The 24830-nt window shown below is 35.9% G+C and overlaps 1 protein-coding gene across 7 annotated transcripts in view; it reads left to right on the top strand.

Annotated features, from left to right (window-relative positions):
• JAK2 (Janus kinase 2) overlaps positions 1 to 24830 on the top strand; it is a 210592-nt gene that overhangs the window by 155247 nt on the left and 30515 nt on the right. For 6 of the 7 annotated variants that reach the window (XM_054509140.2, XM_045882163.3, XM_045882161.3 and 3 more), the window contains 6 exons: positions 3700 to 4021; positions 4832 to 4951; positions 17849 to 18006; positions 19824 to 19935; positions 22063 to 22249; positions 22891 to 23018. In XM_054509140.2, coding sequence (XP_054365115.1) covers positions 3700 to 4021; positions 4832 to 4951; positions 17849 to 18006; positions 19824 to 19935; positions 22063 to 22249; positions 22891 to 23018 — 1027 coding nt within the window. The remainder of the gene's footprint in view (positions 1 to 3699; positions 4022 to 4831; positions 4952 to 17848; positions 18007 to 19823; positions 19936 to 22062; positions 22250 to 22890; positions 23019 to 24830) is intronic. The other variant, XM_064578911.1, reaches the window with a different exon arrangement.

The following is a 24830-nucleotide window of genomic DNA, read 5'->3' as shown; positions in this document are numbered from 1 at the left end:
CAACTGAGCTACTCACCTCATCTCCCTGGACTCCCTTTCTAAAAAACTAAGTAAATAATAATAGAGTTTCCAAACGCCTACTCCAACTATAATAACAAAATGCAGATTTCATTTTATAGCACAAAAAATAGTATACAGTTTCTAAGCCAAGGCTCAATTTCAGAGACTGTTGGAGCCTCAGTTTTAGCATTCTTTAAAAACTCAGTATAAGAAAAGCATGAGGAAAAATGTCTTTATGCCTTAAGAATTAATAGCTTTTCTCTTGAAACGTTTTTAGTGTTTCTAACAAGTCTGGTTCTGATAGCATGATGCTGAGGTGGATTCACCATGTTCAAGAACCACACATTCCTATGGTTTTCCCAGAGGAAGTAATCTGGTCCTTTATGCCATGCATCAACGTGGAAAGCTTTGTTTTATGTTGTTATTTTAAACTCCTCTTTGTATATCCAAATAAGTCTTATTAAAAGCCTTATGAAAAAGTAGCCATTGGTGGCTATGTATTTTGCATTTTTGTAAAATGTTTATATAAATTGTATTCAGATTTAATAAGTCTCTTGGTAACTAACATTTTTGACGGAAGTAGTTAAGCAAGAGTCATTTGTATTCTGAGTCTATTTTTGTCTTTTCAGTGGTTATTCTAAATTTCCTGAGGCTCTCCTCTATGCTGTCTAGACTTTTATTAAATTTTATATATCTGTTTATTTAGAAATATATAATTGTTAGGAACAAAGTGTGACTTGTGAGATCTGAAAAAAAGAGTAGAATTTAATGGGCAGAGAGAGAGGAGTGAGGGAGTGTGTAGAGACTCATGGAAGAGGCCTTGTAGCAGAAGGGAGCATGGGAAGAGTGAAGAGAATCAGTATGGCTGGAGCCCAAAGAGTTAGGAGGAGGCAAAGCAGGGGCTAGACCAGAACCTACAGAACCTTAGAGCCGTGTTGACAAGGTTATGAGCACTCAGAAACCATGCAAGGGTATTAAGCAATGGTGAAATGATTAGATTTGTGATTTTAAAAGATCCCCCTGAGTCCAGTGTAGAAAACAAAATCGGATAGTGGTAAGAGGAGATGGGAATGCCAGTTGCCCAGACACTAAGGCCATTACAGTATTTTCCTCCAGGAGATGCGGTTATTAATGAGTTAGTAATGAGAAAAATGGGCAACTAAGAGAAGTATTTAGACGGTAAAGTAGACTCATGGGAACGTGGTGATGAATGGAATGATGGGAATCAAAGGAGAAGACGGCCTCAAGGATGATTCCTGGTTCATGGGTGAATTGCAGTGCTCTTTACTTAGATAGGAAATGCTATAAGAGGATCTTTTAGGGGAGGACATCAGAAGGACTTGTGAGTTTGGTTTGACACATTGTTTAAGAAGCTTTTGAGACATTTAAATTAAATGTATAGATTGACTTGCCTATGGAAGATTAGGGTATGGAGTGTAGAGGTCAGTGCTGGAGACAGATTTCAGAGTCATTTGCATCTAGAGAACCTAGAGAGAAAGAGTATAAATAAGAAGAGAAGAGGGCCTTAAGTCTTGAGGAATTTCAACCTTAATCACCAGGTGGGAGTGAACCTGAAAAGAAGATTGAGAAGTATCCCAAGAGACAGGAATAAAGCGAGGAAAGCTAAGGGGAGAAAATTGAAGGAGAGAATGATCAGCAGTGTTGGATGCTGCTGAGGAATGACAAGGGAGATGAATATGGGAATTTGGTTTTAGCAACATGAAATCTTTCTTGATTTTTAGCAAAAGTATTTTCTGTGGAATGATGGAGCAGAAGCTAGACTGGAGTGAATTGAAGAGTAAATGGAAATGGCTGTATAAACTCTTTCAAAATTAGGCCAGATAGGCTGTAGCTGAAGGGATATGTGGGACAAAGAAATTTTACATTTAAGGTGGGATGAATGTTAATGTTTTGTAGTTCGAAGAGAAATAAGAGTAAAAGTCCCCAGAGGGTGAATGTATATTAGAGGAAGAAAGAGACTATAGGTACATATGTGTCCAAGCCAAAGTGTCTTTACCTTGCTGGTTTATACCTCATTTGTTGTCACAGGTGGGGAGGAGGAGGGAATGGGTGCAGGTGTATGTAGATTTGCCAGCATAATGTTGAGGGAGCTTTGCTTAGAGAAGCTCTTTTTTCCCCCCCAAAGAAAGAGATGAAGTCATTTGCTGAACGTAAGGAGGAATACAGCTGAGGTTTGAGGCAGAAGAAAGGTAGTAGGCAGTTTGAGAAAACTGGAGAGGGTTTGACATAGTTGTGGAACTTGGGAGAATTAGTTGAACCAGAGAAGTGTTGTGGAATGGATGGTCGTGCTGAAAGCGTGTTTGAAATTGGTGATTATGAATTTATACTGCCCTGTCTACCTTGTCAAATGACTCTCCAGCAGCTCTGCTACTTGAGTACAAAACTGAGTGTTCATCAGCGGGGTTCAGGCAGAGTAGGGAAGGGAAGAAGCGGTGGTGTGCTAGTAAATGTGTAACAACCAGTTCTCAAAAAAACCCCACAGATGTGATTTGTTTGTCATCTTTGCTGACGTCCATGGTATAAATCCTGCCTATGGCCAGTTTCAGGGTATCAACCTGATGTGCCTGAATGTAGAATTGGGAAGAGATGAGCAATAGCAAATCTTTTTCGCCACTCATGTACGAGAGATGTAAACAGCTTCAAAAGCATAGGAAGTAGTAAAATGTAAAAATTTAAGATGTAAAATAATTAGGAAGTGATACATTTTGAGTATTACCTATATTTTTACTATAATTTATTTGTAACTTTACAGAACTTAAATTTTAATGACAGCTCTTTAGCAAACAACTAAGTAGTCTTAAAATGTAAGCTCTCAGCGTGAGCCAGCCGGAGCACTAGCTATAAATACTCAGATACAGGATAGAGGGAGAAGTGATACTATGGATGGTGCACAGAATACTATCAGACAAAGGGAGAGGAGCATCTAACAGTCATAGAGAAAGGTTGCCTGGATTTGATGATGCTTGAGCTGAAACTTTGGAATGAGTTAGATAGGAGATGGATGATGGGAAGAAGGATTAGCATAGGTGAGGGCATGGGAATTTAATGCAGTTGTACCTTCAGAAATAAAATGCTTTTCATTGGTCAGATATTTGAACAGTTGGGACGTTATCTCTCTTTAGGATATTTTACATAGAGATAGAGGTACAAAAGTGTCAGAACATTTCTAAGTAGAGTTGTTTTGATGGCAAAGGAATTATTAGGAGTTACTGAAAAAGGCCAGAAAATAATGTATACAAAGAAGTATGTTTGCATAATGAACAGCTGTAGCATCCAACAAAGTGTAACAGTTTCCAGAGCTCAGGTAAATTTTGGTGTACAGCATCATAGGAAATTCTTGCAACACGGTGCCAAAAAATTGATGTATAAGATAATCAGAGAAAACAAATTTTTAGAGACTCCATTATTAGCTAGACTAAATCTTCATTTCATTAGGGGAAGAAAATTAACATATCCTATTCTAAACATTTGTGGTAACTCAGAGAATTTTTATATGTATTTACATCATCTGACAAAACTTAATACTGTACAAGTGGTGGCTGTGTCACCCTTCTCCACCTGACCTCTGTGCTGCGGCACTTGCCTGTCATGGAGGAAGGTGGTAGTTTCTCTTTCAGTGTCATTTTAGATTTGTCTTCCAATTTGTTTTGTTTTTCTGTGTGTGCTCTCTATCCCCAGCTACAAGACATTCTTACCAAAATGTGTTCGAGCAAAGATCCAAGACTATCATATTTTGACAAGGAAACGAATAAGGTACAGATTTCGCAGATTTATTGAGCAATTCAGCCATTGCAAAGCCACTGCCAGAAACTTGAAACTTAAGTATCTTATAAATCTGGAAACTCTTCAGTCTGCCTTCTACACAGAGCAGTTTGAAGTAAAAGAACCTGGAAGAGGTCCTTCAGGTGAGGAGATTTTTGCAACCATTATAATAACTGGAAACGGTGGAATTCAGTGGTCAAGAGGGAAACATAAAGAAAGTGAGACACTGACAGAACAGGTAATCCTTAACGATATGTTCTCATTCTTTGTTAATTTAAGTGAATGGCAATAGAAGCAGAGTGATATTACTCATTGGAAACATGGTCTTGCAGTTCTCTTCTCTCATTGATAGAAGTGGAAGTTTTTAATAGTGTGAAGCCATCAAAGTTGTATCTATAATTCTTTTCTCATTGTTCTTAAGTGGTTTTTTATTTAGTTTTTTTATGACAAATAATTAGTAATGGTTCTTATAGTTTTCAAAAAGGCTTGAATTCCTAAAGGGATTTTAAGGTAGTTTTGCCTCTTTTTATAACTTTGCTGTTATTGATAATAAGCACAATCATAAAATTTAATTGGAAAAGACTAATTTTAATTGATTTTATGATGATGTATAGTTAGTTTTTCTAAGTTTTGCACTGTAAGTTTTAAGTTTGTTCATATCTATGTTGTACTTAGATCGTTATTAGAGATTTATCTTTACCTTCATTCTTTGGTGGTTAAACTTTCAGTTTTCTGACAATGGTTCCTCTTGATGTTGATTGGATTGAAGGGAACTGTAGCATAATTAGATTCCTGGTACTATTTTAATGCTCTCATTTTTAAGTCAAAGCAAGATACGGTTAAGTCTTAGGGTTACATTATTGAGGGAGAGAATCCCATTTAGTTACTATCAATACTTTTTTATTTTAAAGGATTTGGAATGAATGTTACTATCAATACTTTTTTATTTTAAAGGATTTGGAATGAATGTTATGTCCTTCATAAGTTTTGTTTTAAAATGGCTCCCTTAGTTTTACCTGTTTTTAATTTCAAATGCTCTTCATTATAGGATTTACAGTTATATTGTGACTTTCCTGATATTATTGATGTTACTATTAAGCAAGCAAGCCAAGAAGGCTCAAATGAAAGTAGAATTGTAACTATCCATAAGCAAGATGGTAAAAATCTGGTAAGTCTGCTTTATAACCAAATAATGATTATGTTTGTTGTCAGAAATAAGTATTTTAGAATCTTAATATCAAAGTTATTTTCTCCTAGGAATTCTGATTATAGTTTTAAGTATAACTCTAAACATACACATCAGTTTAGTAAGGTTTTGGTTACATCTAGCTTTTGTATCACTACCAACACTATCTTTCCAGAGTTTCTCGAACATTAATGTATTTTTCACTCATTTTTATGATTAGCAAGGCAACAGTTACTCCCCCCAACCCCCTCTGCCCCCGCTCTGGGTTGTGCCAATTCCCTGTGGTAATGCTCATTCCAGACTTTATTCTTTTTTTTCTTTTTTTTACCGGTAGGGATGTGTGTAATGCCAGTCATACTGCCTAATTAAAGGAGAAAAAGAAATCAGAACAATGCTTTCTGGGATTCATGTAACAGTGTAAACCAATCCCAGTTTAGGCCTACCCAAGCTGAAACACATGATTGGTTCTAAAAGATTAATTCTTTCTCTTTCTTTGATTAGCTTCAGAAAACCCACTTATTTTTTATTTTTTAATTTTTTTAATGTCAAATACAATATTATATTAGTTTCAGATGTACAACATCATGATTTGACAATTCTATACTTTACACAGTGCTCACCATGATAAGTGGTTAGAAATCCCATTTATTTTAATTGAAAGGGAAGAAGTAAATTCCTTTAATACTCTTCTCTAAAATTGCTTACTTGTGTGGCCGTTTTCTTTTTAACTCCGGTATTTTTTAACCTCCTGGCTTAAACGGCACATTAATGTTATGTGTTCGTTTAACTTCAATATTTGTATGACCTCTGCCTATCTATTTTAGGGTTATATTTACTAAAATTATAACTAACTTGTAATTCACTTTAGTCAGCATACTTTCCTGTTCTTAGATAAAAATATGTAAATAGTGTACAGCTACTACCTACTAGACTATGAGCTTCTTGATGGTAGGGATCATTTTGGGGTATGTGTTTTACCCTCTGCATTTTTCATAGTACTCCAGGCCCTACTTTAGAAAGAGCTTGATAGGTATTTCATGGATCAGTGAAAGGGTGATTAATAATTTTCAACTGCAATGTGGAATTAATAGAAGAAATATTTATTCTGTAAATATCAAAACTACACATGTATGTATTGTATAAATACACCTAAATATTTATAGGCATACCTTGGCGATTTTGTGGATTCAGTTCTAGACCACCACAATAAAGCAAATATTGCAATAAAGCGAATCAAAGGAATTTTTTTGTTTCCCAGTGCATATAAAAGTTATGTTTACACTATACTGTAATCTATTAAGTATGCAATAGCATTATGTCTAAAAAAACCAATGGACATACCTTAATTAAAAATACTTTATTGCTAAGAAATGCTAACCTTCATCTGAGCTTTCAGTGAGTTATAATCTTTTTGCTGGTGGAGGGTCTTGTCTCAGTGTTAATGGCTGCTGACTGATCAGGGTGCTGTTTGCTGAGGCTATGGCAATTTCTTAAAATAAGGTAAAAGTGAAGTTTGCCATGTCAGCTGACTCTTCCATTGACAAGTGATTTCTCTGTAGCATGTAATGCTGCTTGATAGTATTTTACCCACAGTAGAATTTCTTTCAAAATTGGAGTCAGTCCTCTCAAACCAAGTTGCTGCTCTAGCAGCTAAGTTGATGTAATATTCTAAATCCTTTTTTGTTATTTCAATAGTCTTCACAATATTTTCACCACGAGTAGGTTCCATTTCAAAAAACCACTTTCTTTGCTCATCCATAAGAAGCAAGTCCTTATCTATTCAAGTTATATCAGGAGATTGCAGCCACATTTTTTAAATTTTTTAAATTTTTTTCTTAAAGATTTTATTTATTTGAGAGAGAGAGAGAAAGGGAGAGAAAAAGAGAGCTAGAGCACATGTGTGCGATCAGGGGTTGGGGAGAAAGAGAGGCAGAGCATCCAAGCAGACTCCTCACGGAGCACAGAGCCCAACGCGGGGCTCAATCCCAGGACCCATGAGATCATGACCTGAGCTGAAATCATGAGTCAGATGCTCAACTAATTGAGCCACCCAAGTGCCCCACACTTTCAGCCTCCGCTTCTATTTCTCTTGCTATTTCCACCACTTCTGCGATTACTTCTTCCTTTGAAGTTTTGAACACCTCAGAGTCATCTGTGAAGGCTGGAATCAACTTCTTCCAAACTCCTCTTCATGTTGATATTTTGACCTCTTCCCATGAACACAAATGTTCTAATTGGCATCTGGAATGGTGACTCCTTTCTGGAAGGTTTTCACTGATGGCCCAGACCTGGCAGAGGAATACTATCTATGGCAGCTATAGCCTTAAGAAATGTATTTCTTAAATAATAAGTCTTGAATATTGAAATGACTCTTTGATCCACAGGCTGCTGAATGGATGTTGTGTTAGTAGGCATAAAAACATTAATCTCATTGTTCATCTCCCAAGACAGTAGTGAAGCAAATGCTATTGGAAAAGTGGCGCCAATAGACTTGCTTTTGATGCAGTGTTGTCACAAACCTTCAGTGTGTTTAAAAAAAAAAAAAAAAAAAAGCAATCTCTGAGAAATGCAATAAAGTGAAGTGCACTGAAACAGGGTATGTCTTCATTCTGTAAATGTGGTATTTATAAAAGAGTTCATTGATGCTTATGTGAACATCCTGTAGTAACATAAAGAACTTATTTATGGGATGGTATTTAAACCTGTTGGCTTTATTTTTAAGTCTGCAACAGAGAGGTTAAGTAACTTTCCAAGATCATAGTGTTAGTTAAGTGATAGGGCCTATGTAAACCCAAATGGATGATTTGACAACTTAAGCCCATCAGTGTGGCATTGCCCTGTTTGTTGAGTAGTCATAAAGCTCCTTGAAGTATTACATTTACATTTTGTTAGAACCGCTCTAAAGATTAATTTGGGAAGAATGGATATTTCTTTACCATATTACATTTTCTATTTAAGGGATACATTATATTTCTCCTTGTATCCAAGTATTATTTTATGTTTTTCAGTAACTTGATGGTTTTATTCATACCGCTACAGCAAGTTTCTTGCTGAATTTTACTCATGATATATTAAGCTTTTTCTGTTACTTAGTAGGATTAAGAACCTTTTCTCAATATATATTTTTCTAAAATTATTGCTAGATATGAGAAATTTTTGCTTATTATTTCATTTTTCCAGTCTGTTATATATTAGTTACACTTTTTTTTTTAAACCATTCTTTTGTTTTAAAGATTTTATTTTATTTTTTTATTTATTCATGAGAGAGAGAGAGACAGAGACAGAGGCAGAGGGAGATGCGGGACTCAATCCCAGGACCCTGGGATCATGACCTGAGCCGAAGGCAGACGCTTAACCGACTGAGCCACCCAGGCGTCACTTAAACCATCCTTTTTACTCTGACATTTTTCTTTGTCTTACTTTTTCTCTTCTAAAAAAATGTGGCAAATACACTTCATAAAATTTAGCATCTTGATTTAGCTATTCCGCTTCTGGGTATATATCCAAAGGAAACAGAATCGCTACTCAAAGAGATATTTGTACCCCCATGTTCATTGCAGCATCCTTGGATGTTACCAATTTTTAAATATTTTGCCAAACTGATGGGACAAAAATTGCTATCCTGTGTTATATTTCATTTCCTTAATTAGAACCTGAGTTGGAAAAATTTCTCATGTGTTTACAAGCCAGCTGTTTGTATCTCTCTTCTGTGGATTGTCTTCCCATATCCTTTGCTTTTTTTCTTTCTGTTTCTAATTGATCTATAGCTTTTTTTCTCAACATATATTGAGTATTAGCTCTTTGGTGTACAGATTTACAATTCCCCAGTCTTTTAACATTGTTTGTGGTATCTTTTTTAGTGCCTATTTTTAAAAATTTTTTTTAGTTTTTGAGAGGGAGAGAGAGCTTGAGCAGGGGAGGGGAGGGGCAGAGGGAAAGGGAGAAAATCATTTTCTTTTAATTTAATTTTATTATGTTATGTTAATCACCATACATTACATCATTAGTTTTTGATGTAGTGTTCCATGATTCATTGTTTGTGTATAACAGCCAGTGCTCCATTCATTACGTGCCCTCCTTAATAACCATCATCAGGCTAACCCATCCCCCCACTCCCCTCCCCTCTAGAACCCTCAGTTTGTTTCTCAGAGTCCATAGTCTATCATGGTTCATCTCTCCCTCCAATTCCCGCCCCCTTCATTTTTCCCTTCCTACTATCTTCTTTTTTTTTTCTTTTTTTCTTTTTTCTTTTTTATTTATTTTTTTTTTAAAGATTTTATTTATTTATTTGAGACAGAGAGAATGAGAGAGAGAGAGCACATGAGAGGGGGGAGGGTCAGAGGCAGAAGCAGGCTCCCTGCTGAGCAGGGAGCCCGATGCGGGACTCGATCCAGGGACTCCAGGATCATGACCTGAGCTGAAGGCAGTCACTTAACCAACTGAGCCACCCAGGCGCCCTTTTTTTCTTTTTTTAAACATATAATGTATTATTTGTTTCAGAGGTACAGGTCTGTGATTCATCAGTCTTACACAATTCACAGCGCTCACCATAGCACATACCCTCCCCAATGTCTATCACCCAGCCACCCCATCCCTCCCACCCTCCACCACTCCATCAACCCTCAGTTTGTTTCCTGAGGTTAAGAATTCCTTGTATCAGTGAGGTTATATGATACCTGTCTTTCTCTGATTAACTTACTCCGCTTAGCATAATACCCTCTAGTTCCAACCACAGGGTTGCAAATGGCAAGATTAAGGGGTTTTTTTGATGGCTGTATAATATTCCATTGTATATATCACATCTTCTTTATCCATTCATCTGTTGACGGACATCTAGGCTCTTTCCATAGTTTGGCTACTGTGGACATTGCTGCTATAAACATTGGGGTGTACCTAGCCCTTTGGATCACTACATTTGGATCTTTGGGGTAAATACCCAGTAGTGCAATTTCTGGGTCGTATGATAGCTCTATTTTCAACTTTTTGAGGAACCTCCATACTGCTTTCCAGAGTGGCTGCACCAGCTTGCATTCCCACCAACAGTGTAGGAGGGTTCCCCTTTCTCTGCATCCCCGCCAACATCTGTCCTTTCCTGACTTGTTAATTTTAGCCATTCTGACTGGTGTGAGGTGGCATCTCATTGAGGTTTTGATTTGGACTTCCCTGATGCCGAGTGATATTGAGCACTTTTTCATGTGTCTGTTGGCCGTTTGGATGTCTTCTTTGGAAAAATGTCTGTTCATGTCTTCTGCCCATTTCTTGATCGGATTCTTTGTTCCTTGGGTGTTGAGTTTGATAAGTTCTTTATAGATTTTGGATACTAGCCCTTTATCTGCTATGTCATTTGCAAATATATTCTCCCATCTGTTGCTTGTCTTTTGGTTTTGTTGACTGTTTCTTTTGCTATGCAAAAGCTTTTTATCTTGATGAGGTCCCAATAGTTCATTTTTGCCCTTGCTTCCCTTGCCTTTGGCGATGTTTCTAGGAAGAAGTTGCTGCGGGGGAGGTAGAAGAGTTTGCTGCCTTTGTTCTCCTCGAGGATTTTGCTGGATTCCTGTTTCACATTGAGGTCTTTCAACCATTTGGAGTCTATTTTTGTGTGTGGTATAAGGAAATGGTCCAGTTTCATTCTTTTGCATGTGGCTGTCACATTTTCCCAACACCATTTGTTGAAGAGCCTGTCTTTTTCCCATTGGACATTCTTTCCTGCTTTGTTGAAGATTAGTTGACCATAGAGTTGAGGGTCCATTTCTGGGCTCTCTGTTCTGTTCCCTTGATCTATGTGTCTGTTTTTATGCCAGTACCATGCTGTCTTGATGATGACAGCTTTGTAATAGAGCTGGAAGTCCGGAATTGTGATGCCACTGGCTTTGCTTTTCTTTTTCAACATTCCTCTAGCTATTCGGGGTCTTTTCTGGTTCCATACAAATTTTAGGATTATTTGTTCCATTTCTTTGAAAAAAGTGGATGGTATTTTGATAGAGATTGCATTAAATGTGTAGATTGCTCTAGGTAGCATTGACATCTTCACAATATTTGTTCTTCCAATCCATGAGCATGGAATGTTTTTCCATTTCTTTGTGTCTTCCTCAGTTTTTCTCATGAATATTTTATAGTTTTCTGAGTACAGATTCTTTGCCTCTTTGGTTCGATTTATTCCTAGGTATCTTATGCTTTTGGGTGCAATTGTAAATGGGATCGACTCCTTAATTTCTCTTTCTTCTGTCTTGTTGTTGGTGTAAAGAAATGCAGCTGATTTCTGTGCATTGATTTTATATCCTGCCACTTTACTTGAATTCTTGTATGAGTTCTAGCAGTTTTGGGGGGGAGTATTTTGGGTTTTCCACATAAAGTATCATATCATCTGCAAAGAGTGAGAGTTGGACTCCTTTCTTGCCAGTTTGGATGCCTTTTATTTCTTTTTGTTGTCTGATTGCTGTGGCTAGGACTTCTAATACTATGTTGAATAGCAGTGGTGAGAGTGGACATCCCTGCCGCGTTCCTGACTTTAGGGGGAAAGCTTTCCATTTTTCCCCATTGAGAATGATAGTCGCTGTAGGTTTTTCATAGATGGCTTTTATGATATTGAGGTGTGTACCCTCTATCCCTACACTCTGAAGAGTTTTAATCAAGAAAGGATGCTGTACTTTGTCAGATGCTTTTTCTGCATCTATTGAGAGGATCATATGGTTCATGTTCTTTCTTTTGTTAATGTATTGTATCACATTGATTGATTTGCGGATGTTGAACCAACCTTGCAGCCCAGGAATAAATCCCACTTGGTCGTGGTGAATAATCCTTTTAATGTACTGTTGGATCCTATTAGCTAGTATTTTGGTTAGAATTTTTGGATCCATGTTCAGGGATATTGGTCTGTAATTCTCCTTTTTTGATGGGGTCTTTGTCTGGTTTTGGGATCAAGGTAATGCTGGCCACATAAAATGAGTTTGGAAGTTTTCCTTCCATTTCTATTTTTTGGAACAGTTTCAGAAGAATAGGTATTAATTCTTCTTGAAATGTTTGGTAGAATTCCCCTGGGAAGCTATCTGACCCTGGGCTCTTGTTTGTTGGGAGATTTTTGATGACTGCTTCAATTTCCTTAGTGGTTATGGGTCTGTTCAGGTTTTCTGTTTCTTCCTGGTTCAGTTTTGGTAGTTGATACATCTCTAGGAATGTATCCATTTCTTCCAGGTTATCTAATTTGCTGGCATATAGTTGCTCATAATATGTTCTTATAATTGTTTGTACTTCTTTGGTGTTGGTTGTGATGTTTCCTCTTTCATTCTTGATTTTATTTATTTGGGTCATTTCTCTTTTCTTTTTGATAAGTCTGGCCCAGGGGTTTATCAATCTTGTTAATTCTTTCAAAGAACCAGCTCCTAGTTTCGTTGATCTGTTCTACTGTTCTTTTGGTTTCTATTTCATTGATTTCTGCTCTGATCTTTATTATTTCTCTTCTTCTGCTGGGTTTATGCTTTATTTGCTCTTTCTCCAGCTCCTTTAGGTGTAGAGTTAGGTTGTGTATTTGAGACCTTTCTTGTTTCTTGAGAAAGGCTTATATTGCTATATACTTTCCTCTTAGTACTGCCTTTGCTGTATCCCAAAGATTTGGAACAGTTGTGTTTTCATTTTCATTGGGTTCCATGAATTTTTTAAATTCTTCTTTAATTTCCTGGTTGACCCATTCATTCTTTAGTAGGATGCTCTTTAGCCTCCATGTGTTTGAGTTCTTTCCAACTTTCCTGTTGTGATTGAGTTCTAGTTTCAAAGCATTGTGGTCTGAAAATAGGCAGGGAATGATTCCAGTCTTTTGGTATCGGTTGAGACCTGATTTGTGACCTAGGATGTGATCTATTCTGGAGAATGTTCCATGGGCACTAGAGATGAATGTGTATTCTGTTGCTTTGGGATGGAATGCCCTGAATATATCTGTGAAGTCCATTTGGTCCAGTGTATCATTTAAAGTCTTTCTTTCCTTGTTGATCTTTTGCTTAGACGATCTGTCCATTTCAGTGAGGAGAGTGTTAAAGTCCCCTACTATTATTGTATTGTTGTCGATGTGTTTCTTTGATTTAGTTATTAATTGGCTTATATAATTGGCTGCTCCCATGTTAGGGGCATAGATATTTACAACTGTTAGATCTTCTTGTTGGATAGACCCTTTAAGTATGATATAATGTTCTTCCTCATCTTATTATAGTCTTTGGTTTAAAATCTAATTTGTCTGATATAAAGATTGCACCCCAGCTTTCTTTTGGTGTCCATTAGCATGGTAAATGGTTTTCCACCCCTTCACTTTCAATCTGGAGGTGTCTTTGGGTCTAAAATGAGTCTCTTGCAGACAGCATATTGATGGGTCTTGTTTTTTTATCCAATCTGATAGCCTTTGTCTTTTGATTGGGGCATTTAGCCCATTTACATTCAGGGTAACTATTGAAAGATAGGAATTTAGTGCCATTGTATTGCCTGTAAGGTGACTGTTACTGTATATTGTCTGTGTTCCTTTCTGGTCTATGTTGCTTTTAGGCTCTCTCCTTGCTTAGAGGACCCCTTTCAAGATTTCTTGTGGGGCTGGTTTTGTGTTTGTAAATTCCTTTAGTTTTTGTTTGTCCTGGAAGCTTTTTATCTCTCCTTCTATTTTCAATGACAGCCTAGCTGGATATAGTATTCTTGGCTGCATATTTTTCTCATTTAGTGCTCTGAATAGATCCTGCCAGTCCTTTCTGGCCTGCCAGGTCTCTGTGGATAGGTCTGTTGCCAATCTAATGTTTCTACCATTGTAGGTTACATATGTCTTCTCCCGAGCTGCTTTCAGGATTTTCTCTTTGTCTCTGAGACTTGTAAGTTGTACTATTAGATGTCAGAGTGTTGAACTATTTTTACTGATTTTGAGAGGGGTTCTCTGTGCCTCCTGGATTTTGATGCTTGTTTCTTTTCCCAAAGTAGGGAAGTTCTTTGCTCTAATGTGTTCCAATATACCTTCTGCCCCCCTATCTCTTTCTTCTTCTTCTGGGATCCCAATTATTCTAATATTGTCTCATCTTGCGGTATCACTTATATCTCGAATTCTGCTTTTGTGATCCAGTAGTTGTTTATCTCTCTTTTTCTCAGCTTCTTTATTCTCCGTCATTGGGTCTTCTATATCACTAATTCTCTCTTCTACCTCGTTTATCCTAGCATTTAGAGCCTCCGTTTTTTGATTACACCTCATTAATAGACTTTTGATTTCGACTTAGTTAGATTTTAGTTCTTTCATTTCTCCAGAAGCAGTTTCTCTAGTATCTTCCATGCTTTTTTCAAGCCCAGCTAGTCTCTTTATAATCGTCATTCTGAACTCTAGTTCCGACATCTCACTAATGTCCATATTGATTAGGTCCCTGGCAGTCGGTACTGCCTCTTGTTCTTTTTTTTGAGGTGATTTTTTCCATCTTATCATTTTGTCCAGAGAATAGATGAATGAGAGAACAAAATGCTAACAGTGTAACAACGACCCCAGAAAAATATACACTAAACAAATCAGAAGAGACCTGAAACGGGGGGAAAAGAAAGGGAAAGAAAGAAAAAAGAAAAAAAAAGAAAAAAAAACGAGAATATGATCAACTATGATCAGGCTGATGCATAGATCAGTGCCACACACTAGATTTGGGGTGCATTTTGGTCTGTTAGAAGAAACTGCCTCCCAAAATTTTAAAGAAAGAAAAACTTACATATGTATAAAAATAAGGGTAAGTACGATGAAGGGATGGAATATGACTTTATAGATTAAATTATAATAGATTTTATAAAAGGAATTGTTAAGATAAGTTGGTTGTAATAAGAAAGAAGAGAAATTTAAAAAAAAGTGGGAGATAATGGGATCAGGCAGGAGACCAGAACAAAGGCATACACTAGAGATTTAGGGTATATTTTGGTCTGTTAGTAGAAACTGTATCCCAAAATTTTAAAGAGAGAACAACTTATATATGGTTAATAACTACAATGAAGGGATAGAATAGGACTCTAAAAATGAAAAATAAAAAAGATTTTAAAAGAAGGGATTGATAAGATGTTGGTTGAAAAAGGGAAAAAGAAAAAAAAGAAAAAGGGAAAAAGAAAAATTCAAAAAAATATAGAAAAAGGAAAAAAAATTAAAAAAATTAACTTTGAAAGTCTAAAGAATCATGGGAAAAAAGCCATAAATTCTGTGTGCTGTATTCCCCTAGTGCTGGAGTTCTGCCGTTCTCCTTGATCGGTAGACTTGGTCTTGGCTGGCTGTTCTTGCTGATCTTCTGGGGGAGGGGCCTGTTGCAGTGGTTCTCAAATGTCTTTGCCGGAGGTGGAGTTGCCCCACCCTTGCGGGGGACCGGGCTAAGTAATCTGCTCGGGTTTGCTCTCAGGAGCTTTTGTTCCCTGCAAGCTTTCCCTACAGCTTTGGAGGTCAAGAGTGAAAACGGCAGCCTCCCATTCTCTGCCCTGAGGAGCCGAGAACTTGGGGCCCCACTCCTCAGTGCGCCCCCAGAGAAAAGCAGTCAATCACTCCTTTCTCCCAGGTCCCCGGCTGCACTCTGTGCTCACCCGGCCTGTGGCTGAGCATTTCTATCTCTGACACCCGACCCCATTTGGAGTCTCCAAACCCAGCACATTCTTGCAGTGCGCTCCTGCGCCTGTGTCTCCCCAGATCTGCTGCTTGTTGGGTCCTTGCTGGAAGAGCAGTGGGCCGACTGTGCCTCGGATCACAGTTTATGGCCACCCCACACTGAGAGCTCATTCCTCAGCTCCGTCTTTGCAGCCGGCTTCCCCACTCCAAAACCTGGGAGCTCTGCCACACTCAGGCAACCCCGGTCTTTCTGTGACCCCGAGGGTCCTGAGACCACACTGTCCCAGTGAGGGTTCCACCCCCCCTTAGCCACTGTAGTGACGTCCCTCAGCGGAGCAGACTTCTAAAAGTTCTGATTTTGTGCTCTGGGGCTCTATCACTTGCTGGTAGCTGGTTGATGGAGGCTCCTTCCCCCCGTGGTCTGTCTTCCCAAATATCGCCTGGGATTCACTTCTCCGCACGTCCTACCTTCCAGAAAGTGGTAGCTTTTCTGTTCAGAGAGTTGCTGCTATTCTTTTCTTCGATCTCCTATTGACTTTGTAGGTGTTCAGAATGGTTTGATCCCTATCCAGCTGAATTCCTGGGACCAGATGAAATTTAGGTCTCCTACTCTGCTGCCATCTTGCTCCCCTCCGAGGGAGAAAATCTTAAATAGGCTCTATGCCCGGTGTGGAGCCAGACATGGGACTCAGTCTCACAATTCTGAGGTTGTGACCTGAGCCAAAATCTAGAGTTAGACCCTTAACCCACTAAGCCACCCAGGTGTCCCTAATACCTATTTTTATGGCCTAATTGTGCTAGGTAAATACCTATTATAGTTCTGATACATCACACACTTCTCTCATTATGCTTTTTGGTATAAATCTGTATTCTGTGTTCTCATTATGACTAAATATTGTTCATTGCTGAGGCAAGTAGTATTCTGTAATCACATTTCCATTCTTGTGCAAGTTTTGTTTTTCTGGGGGTTAATCATTATTTCAACTTTTTTCCTTTGTGTGAATCTTTTCTCTGTATCTCTTCCTATTCCTTATGAGAACTCTATGAAGTAGCTGACTTTTCAACACATCCTTCCACATAGTCAAACATTTTATCACTTCTGTTTCTTTCCCAGAAAAGTCCCTTCTTGATCACTGGTTTTGCTATCTCTTCTGGACTGGAAGCTTTTTGGACCATGCATAGCTGTAATACTTGGACATCCTTCTCTTATCATCCTGGGAATTATCTTGTCTGTCTTTTCTTGGATCCCTGGTTTTCTGAATCTCATATTTGTCTTATTTTCTGCTAATACCTGTTGGTATTTTTGTTGGGATTGTGACAAATTAGAAAATAATTTAAGGATTTTTAGAACTGTATGATGTTGAATTTTCCTATCCAAGAACATGGTAAAATCTCTATATTCAAATAAAAAGTTGCATTTTAACAGTAGTGTTTTGAAGTGTTTCTAAAAATGATTTTTCACTTGTTTTGGTGAATTTTAATACTAGATACTATTTTTGTGTGTGTGCTGGTATAAATGAGGCTATTTTTTTCATTATATAGTCTAATTGACTATTTTTTATGTATGTGAAAGCTGTTTTTTATATCCTTCTATCTTAATGAATTATCTTTGTTGTAGTAGTTTCGGGTTCCCTAAGTATACAATCATATAATTTCCAAATTGAGATAGTTTTATCTCCTTGTTTCCAATTTCTATACTTATATTACTTTCTGTGGCCTAATTATGTTAATTAAATACAATGCAATGCATTATTAAGTATTGGGCTTTCTATCTTATTCCTTATTTTAGGAGAAGTTGCTTCTTCCATTTAATAAGGTGTTTTTCCATTAAATTAGATGTTGCATTTTAGGATTATTATATGCTCACTTATGTATGTATGATACAATCATAACATACCTGTATATGATTATGGTTTATACTACATACTTTTGAACTTATAGTATGAATGTTTTAACCTTAGCAATGTATACTTGGTATGTGAAAATAAATGCTCATTTCTAATTAGTACCAACTTTTAGATGACTGACATATTTGTCTAATAGGGTTATTGGGAAATAAAGTAAAATTATGGATGAAAAGTGAACTGGAAAGATGTGATAAGCCCATATTTGAGAGGGTCTTATATCATACACAAGAATTTATAATTCAGATTGGGTAATTGGGAGCCATAAAAGACATTTGAGTAATTTAGAAGAAAATTAATTTAAGGGAATTAATCTAACACCATGAAGTGAAGAGAATTTTCAATATGTAACATGCAGTTGACTTTTTAAATGATACTTATTTTCTTTTCTCTTTTTAGGAAATTGAACTTAGCTCATTAAGAGAAGCTTTGTCCTTTGTGTCATTAATTGATGGCTATTATAGATTAACTGCAGATGCACATCATTACCTCTGTAAAGAAGTAGCACCTCCAATGGTCCTTGAAAATATACAAAGCAACTGTCATGGCCCAATTTTGTGAGTAACAACTGACTTTAAAAGTAAATTTTTAAAAAGTCAATGAGATATTGACAAAGAATTTTACATAATGAAATGATACACGTAGGTTTAGGAGTTGAGGAACAAAATACTGCCTTAATGTGACTGAAACTTTCTTAAACAAAAGTCTATTTGCAATCAGATTACATAATAATTAGAATTATTTAGGATATCATTTGCTGTCTGTATTCCAATCTATAATACTTCTAAATTATACAGTCTGACATTTTGTTGCCTCAGTGCATTTAAGTAATTCTTGGGTGTTAATTTTTTTAAATTTTTCTAAAAAAAATCCTCCAATTTATATTTCATTAATTTTGAAATACTGCAAATTTTGATAATGCAAAATTTGATAATCATTATTTTTGGATAATCCAGCTCCTTCTACTCCTTCTACTGAAAGCTTTGAACACAAGATGTATATGATGTCCCTGTTTCTAAGACTAATGCTGTGTAGTACTTTCTGCAGTGATGAAAATGAAGATGTTCTCTTTCTCTGCTGTGTAATACAGTAGCCACTAGTGTAACTGAGGAACTGAATATTAATTTATTTTATTTAATTTATTAATTTTTTTTAAGTAGGCTCCATGCTGGGCAAGGCTTGAATTCACAACCCTGAGATCAAGACCTGAGCTGAGATCAAGAGTCAGATGCTTAACTGACTAAGCCACCCATGTGCCCTGAGAAACTGAATTTTTAAATTTAATTTAATAACGTTATATTTAAATAGCAACCTGCAGCTACTAGCTACCATATGGATCTGCACAGTTGTAGACCTTTACTTTAATACTGGATAAAGCCAACTATCATGCATAACATCTGTTTTGCCCAAGTCCTAGTTATCTCTCAGCCAGTATGTACTTTAGTGATTGGCACCAGGCTTGAAAGACTTGAGCAGAAGAAGTAGTCTTGGTTCGTGAGCATATGTGTCTTGACCTTAACCTACCCTTAATTAAATATTTGAGAAAAGATATCCTGACTGATGTTAAGACTTGATTCTGTCTATACCTCTTATCTGTTTAATAATAAGTATTGTTATAAAAAAGTTACACTACTTGAACATTCTGTAACTTAGGTGTTTTAGTATTTAAAAACCTACCATTTCATTCATTCATGTGTTATTTATCCATCCATTCAGGCATTATTTCATTTATTTATAGAACATTTACTGGGTACCTAATATGTGCCACTGGTTTATGTATGAGAAATACAGTGATGAATGAAACAGATTTTTCCTGCTTTCATACAGATTACATTTTGACTTTTCTTTCAAGATGTTCAGCTTCAATACAACATATAGCACATTTTGAAAATCAGTAGTCTTTGTCACTTGCCATAGGTCTTCTAGTATACTTTGGTATTATATTAAATATTAAAATAATGCATATAAATTTTTATATTAGTAATTTCTACAGTAGAAAAGACATAAGTGTTTTACAATATATTGTTTGCATGGTTAAATGAAGTCTTATGGGAGTGAGTATGGTTTTTAAAATACTAAATTTTTAATTAGAAGACAGAAAACTCAAATGAATGAAATGTTCATAGTGATTTTGTGTGTCTTATGATACCTTTTATTTGTTTTTAAAATCCGTTGAATTGGCTTGAACTTATTGCAAAATACCTTGGTGCAGCAGCGTTTTTCCTTGTAAGATAACTGATAAACATATAAAGTAGAGGAAACTTATAAAAATTCTGAGACTTTTAGATTTGACTTTTGATCTCTTAGATGGCATTTTGGTCTTAATGTCATGGCACTTGTTACATTATCATTCAAGTTACTTCTTTACCTTTAGAATGGATTTTGCCATCAGTAAACTGAAGAAAGCAGGTAATCAGACTGGACTCTATGTACTTCGATGCAGTCCTAAGGACTTTAATAAGTATTTTCTGACTTTTGCTGTAGAGGTTAGTATTTCACATCAATGGTAACTTTTTTTTTTTTTTTTAAATTTTATTTCCCACTCCACTTCCCTCTGGCAAAGGTAACATCTTTATTTAGTCTGTGTAATTTCCCCTTCATGTTGATCTACCACTGTTTCTTTTTTTAATACTCAGAATTACAACTCTGGATATGATAACTAGCATAATAATGCTTAGTTTACCTCAGGGATTCTGTATCAATAAATAAGATATAATTTCTAGGATTTATATAAAAACATGAAATTATTTATAATGTCTTTATTTGGAATTAATATTTTCTTCTTTGATGTTTGGATGTTACTAGTGTGTCAGATTTTTTCAAGTCTCTTCAAGTCTCCTTTCACAAAAATGGAGATCTTTACGAAAACACACAGAACTAAATGAATCAAAAGCAAATTTTGCTCTTACTGGTAATGGCTACAAGATTAGAGTGAAATAGGTCGATAACAAAAAACATAGCACTTTTAACTAGTGGTTTTCCAGTATTAAGAATAACGCTCTACATTGTGTATGTCTTAAGGATAAAACTACAATAAAACCACACTGTTAATACAGAGAATTTTGGATCTTGTCTAAGATTGTTTATTACCCAAAATATTTAAAAAGATACTATCACTTATAAGGCAGTTTCATGGTATAAATCTTAAGAAACTTTATTGCAGCTTCCAAAATTTATCTTACTTTTTAAAAGTATAGAAAGTAAGGATTTTGTAATTCAATTATTTTAATTTTTAGAAAATGCATTCATATTTAGCATATAGAGTAAATTAATTGTCCATAAATACATAAGGTAGGTTACTCAATGCGTTTAGCATTGTATAATACTAATAATCTACCCTAATTTCATTGTATCTTTTTACTGTAATATATAACAGTCCATTATATTCAATTATCAATTCAAAATGTGTTTTTCTATGTTTACTGTATTTGCTCAGCCTAATATGAGGGCTGTTATATTAGAGAGTGTATGATATAACCCTGCGTTAAGAAATGTATCATTTGGGAAAAGTAGGAAGATATACCTAAGAAGTATTAAATTGATCATGGTAATTATTCAGTATGGACAAATGTAGACAGTAAGAGAAAGGGTTATAATTAAGAAAGTGCTTTATTTATTTTTTTTTAAGATTTTATTTGAGACAGAGAGAGAGAGTGTTGAGCACAGGGAGAGGACAGAGGGAGAGGGAGAAGCAGACTCCCTGTTGAGCAGGGAGCCTGATGTGGGACTCCATCTTAGGACCCTGAGATCATGACCTGAGCCAAAGGCAGACGCTTAACCAACTGAGCCACCCAGGCGCCCCAGCAAGCACTTTTAGGGTAGGAAGGACTTAAGGTATTTTGTCCATTTTATTTTATAAATGGTTCCAAGGAGATTGAATATGCTAATAAGAAGCTCAAAAAATAGATGAAGTTCAGAGTATAGTACATAAAGCAAACATTGGAAAGCTGAAGAATATTAAAATCACCATATGAGAGGTAACTGCAGATACTGTCGTGGGAAAAGGAATGGGTAATCACCTTTGCTTGTGAGATGGGGTCAGGGACCTCAAAGAAAAGATGATACTTGAACTGAGTGTTAAGAAATGTCTAAAAGTCCATTGCTCAGAAGGAGAGGATGTATATTCATAGGTAGAGAGATAGCAAGTTTATCAAGACATGAAACAACATGGCATTTGCTTGAAATTTTTAAAGTCGTTTAGTATACCTAGAACATAGGTTGTAGGTTGACAGTGGTAGAAGGTGAAGTTGGAGATGGCATCAGAAGCCAGCTCATGGAAGGCCTTATGTTCTAAAATAGTTCTAGATTTTATCTTGTAAATGATGAAAAGCTGTTAAGGATGGTATTATTATTGTTAATTATCATTGCTTTCTTACTTGCTTTTTAAGAAAATCAACTGTTAGGCCATTTATGGTAGGGTACATGATTATAATCAGATACCTTTTGGGGAGCCAGGCACTCCTATCACTCTATACCAGTACTACGTTAGGATTCACAGTTCAAACGTCTAAATGTTCTGTTGGCTGTTTTTGTGATAACATTTTTGTCACAATAATTATTGTTTTGACGATTGTAATTTTTCCCTCTGTCTCTTTATAATTAAACTTATATAGAGAGAAAATGTCATCGAATATAAGCACTGTTTGATTACAAAAAATGAGAATGGAGAATACAACCTCAGTGGGACCAAGAAGAACTTCAGTAATCTTAAAGATCTTTTGAATTGCTATCAAATGGAAACTGTTCGCTCAGACAGTATAATTTTCCAGTTTACTAAATGCTGTCCCCCAAAGTTGAAAGGTAAAATAATTTTCTTATTAGTTTTAAAATACTGGTCATGGATTGTGTATATGGTACAAGGCATCTTTAGTATATTTCTTTCAAAGGAAATATAAAAGAAGCAGCTCTAAAAACAAAATTTTGTCTCATTCTCTTGTATAAGCATCCTCAGATAGGATTGTTCAGTTTGATTTAGGTTGTCTAGACATGACCTGAAATTCTATAATTCTAAAGTGGTAACTGTGTGGCATAAAATCCATCACTTACTTATTGAACTGAAAGACTCCACAACCAAATTCTCATATGTTGTTCTAAGTAAAAACTTTCATACTCTTTTAGAATTTTAATTTCTATAGTTTTAAAATAAAAATAGTAAGATTGGAAATCTCTTGAAATAACAGGTTTATTAAAAGTTATTTGAAAAATTGTATTAGTTAAGGAAATCATTACAATTTTGAATGTTTGAAATAACTGGTTAAAATACATCAAAGTTCAATGAGTAAATTCCTAAAATAAATTTCTATTTCTTAAAAAAATTAACAATAAGTTGTTAAGTGTTTTTTATATATAGAACACATTTTATTTTACTCCTTTGGAGCAGTTTATACCCTAAACGTGTTTTGGTTGTATACATCTTTTCATTGTTTGTTTGTTTTTAACAGATAAATCAAACCTTCTAGTCTTCAGAACCAATGGCGTTTCTGATGTTCCAACATCACCAACATTACAGAGGCATAATAATGTGAACCAAATGGTGTTTCACAAAATCAGAAATGAAGATTTGATGTTTGTAAGTCATTAGATGCTAATTATTATCTTTTTGTCCTTTTAAAACAACTGTTTTCTTAATTTCCTATCCCACATTACATTCATGTGACATTTGGAATTACTCTATTATAACCTATAAATTCAAAAATTTATTTCAGTTTAAATATTTTTATTTCTTGTGCAAATGTGATACCAAACTTGAGTTAAAAATTAGTAAAACTAATTATTTTAAGAATGGAATTTTATTCTCTTATTAAGAATTTAAAAATATTTCTTTATGAATCTTAATTTAAGAATTAAAAATCTTTGTCTACAAAAGACCTGTGTCTTAATTCTCAAGTTCTCAAGAAAGTGAGGGAAATGCAAGGGGTTAAAAATAAAGAAGGAACTGAAAACAAAGTGTACATAAGAGCTGACGTTTGGACTGCAGGATGATGTTGGGGGGTCGGGATTAGTTTCACTAATCAAGGGAATTAAGATCTCAAAGCAACATAAAGAAGGGCCAAGCCTTAAGACCTACATAAGACCAGGAGTTGAAAGTGAGACCATCTCTGAATAAAGCCAGGACCCTCAAGTAAATACATTCTTAGTGAAACAACATGGATTATGAAAAATTCACCCACTAGAAAAAGAAGAAAAGGAGTATCGTCTGTTTTAGTTGGGCTCTTGGGAAAAAAGTGTCTCCTGAGAAATTGTAACCATAAGCTTTTCAGTTTAGATTTCTTTATACCATCTGCATAGTCTGAGAAACCCTAAGCCAATAAATTAAAATAAAAAGTGGTATTCTCCTAGTAGTACCCTGTGATGCTTAGAAGAAGCAAATACAAAATCTTTTTGGAAGAACTTACTCTTGACCTGGGCCATCCAAGATCCCTTCAAATAAACTACTCTAAACATGAGATTTTAGTCAAAAATTTTAAAACATACAGGGAAATAACTCAGGATTAAGCGAGAATCAGCAGACCAACAAACATCAAAATTAGAGCTCGAAGAACTTTTCAGATTGACATGATAAAATACATATATATGTTTAAAGATAGAAATGGAGTCGAAAACATGGAAAAGAATCAAGACATTATCGGGGCGCCTGGGTGGCTCAGTTTGTTAAGCGACTGCCTTTGGCTCAGGTCATGATCCTGGAGTCCCTGGATCGAGTCCCGCATCGGGCTCCCTGCTCAGTAGGGAGTCTGCTTCTCCCTCTGACCCTCCCCCCTCTCATGTGCTCTGTCTGTCTCATTCTCTCTCTCTCAAATAAATAAATAAAGGCTTAAAAAAAAAAAAAGAATCAAGACATTATCAAAAAGACCAGAACGATTGGGAGAAAGAAAAGTATAGAATTGAAAAAATATGCTAATTGACATTAAAACAAAATAGACAAGTTAGAGAGCAGATTACTCATGGTTGAAGGAAAATTATTGAATTGCAAAATAGATCTGAAAATTACTCAGATGCAGCAGATAGGGAGGAAGAAATGGAAATTATGAAAGAGAGCTTAAGGGACAGGAGAGGGGAATGAGAAAGACCAACTGATGTCTGAGTCCCTAAGGAAACAGTAGATAGAATTATACAGAATTATAAAGGCAGGAACCCCCCAGTGAGTTACAGCATACAAGACTTGCTACATGACCTAACATCACAAAACTAGGAACAGTAGAGCTTCAGTTTGAACACAGGCAGCCCTACTTCAGAGTGCAGGCTTTCTTTTTTTTTTTTTTTTTAAAGATTTTATTTATTTATTTGAGAGAGATAGAATGAGAGACAGAGAGCACAAGAGGGAAGAGGGCAGAGGGAGAAGCAGACCCCCTGCTGAGCAGGGAGCTCGATGTGGGACTCG

The sequence above is a fragment of the Mirounga angustirostris genome, unplaced genomic scaffold, assembly GCF_029215605.1.
Source record: "Mirounga angustirostris isolate CCGP_5_RB_7025 unplaced genomic scaffold, mMirAng1.0.hap1 SCAF_15, whole genome shotgun sequence".
Classification (NCBI taxonomy): Eukaryota; Metazoa; Chordata; class Mammalia; order Carnivora; family Phocidae; genus Mirounga; species Mirounga angustirostris.
This window is presented reverse-complemented; position numbering and strand designations above follow the sequence as displayed.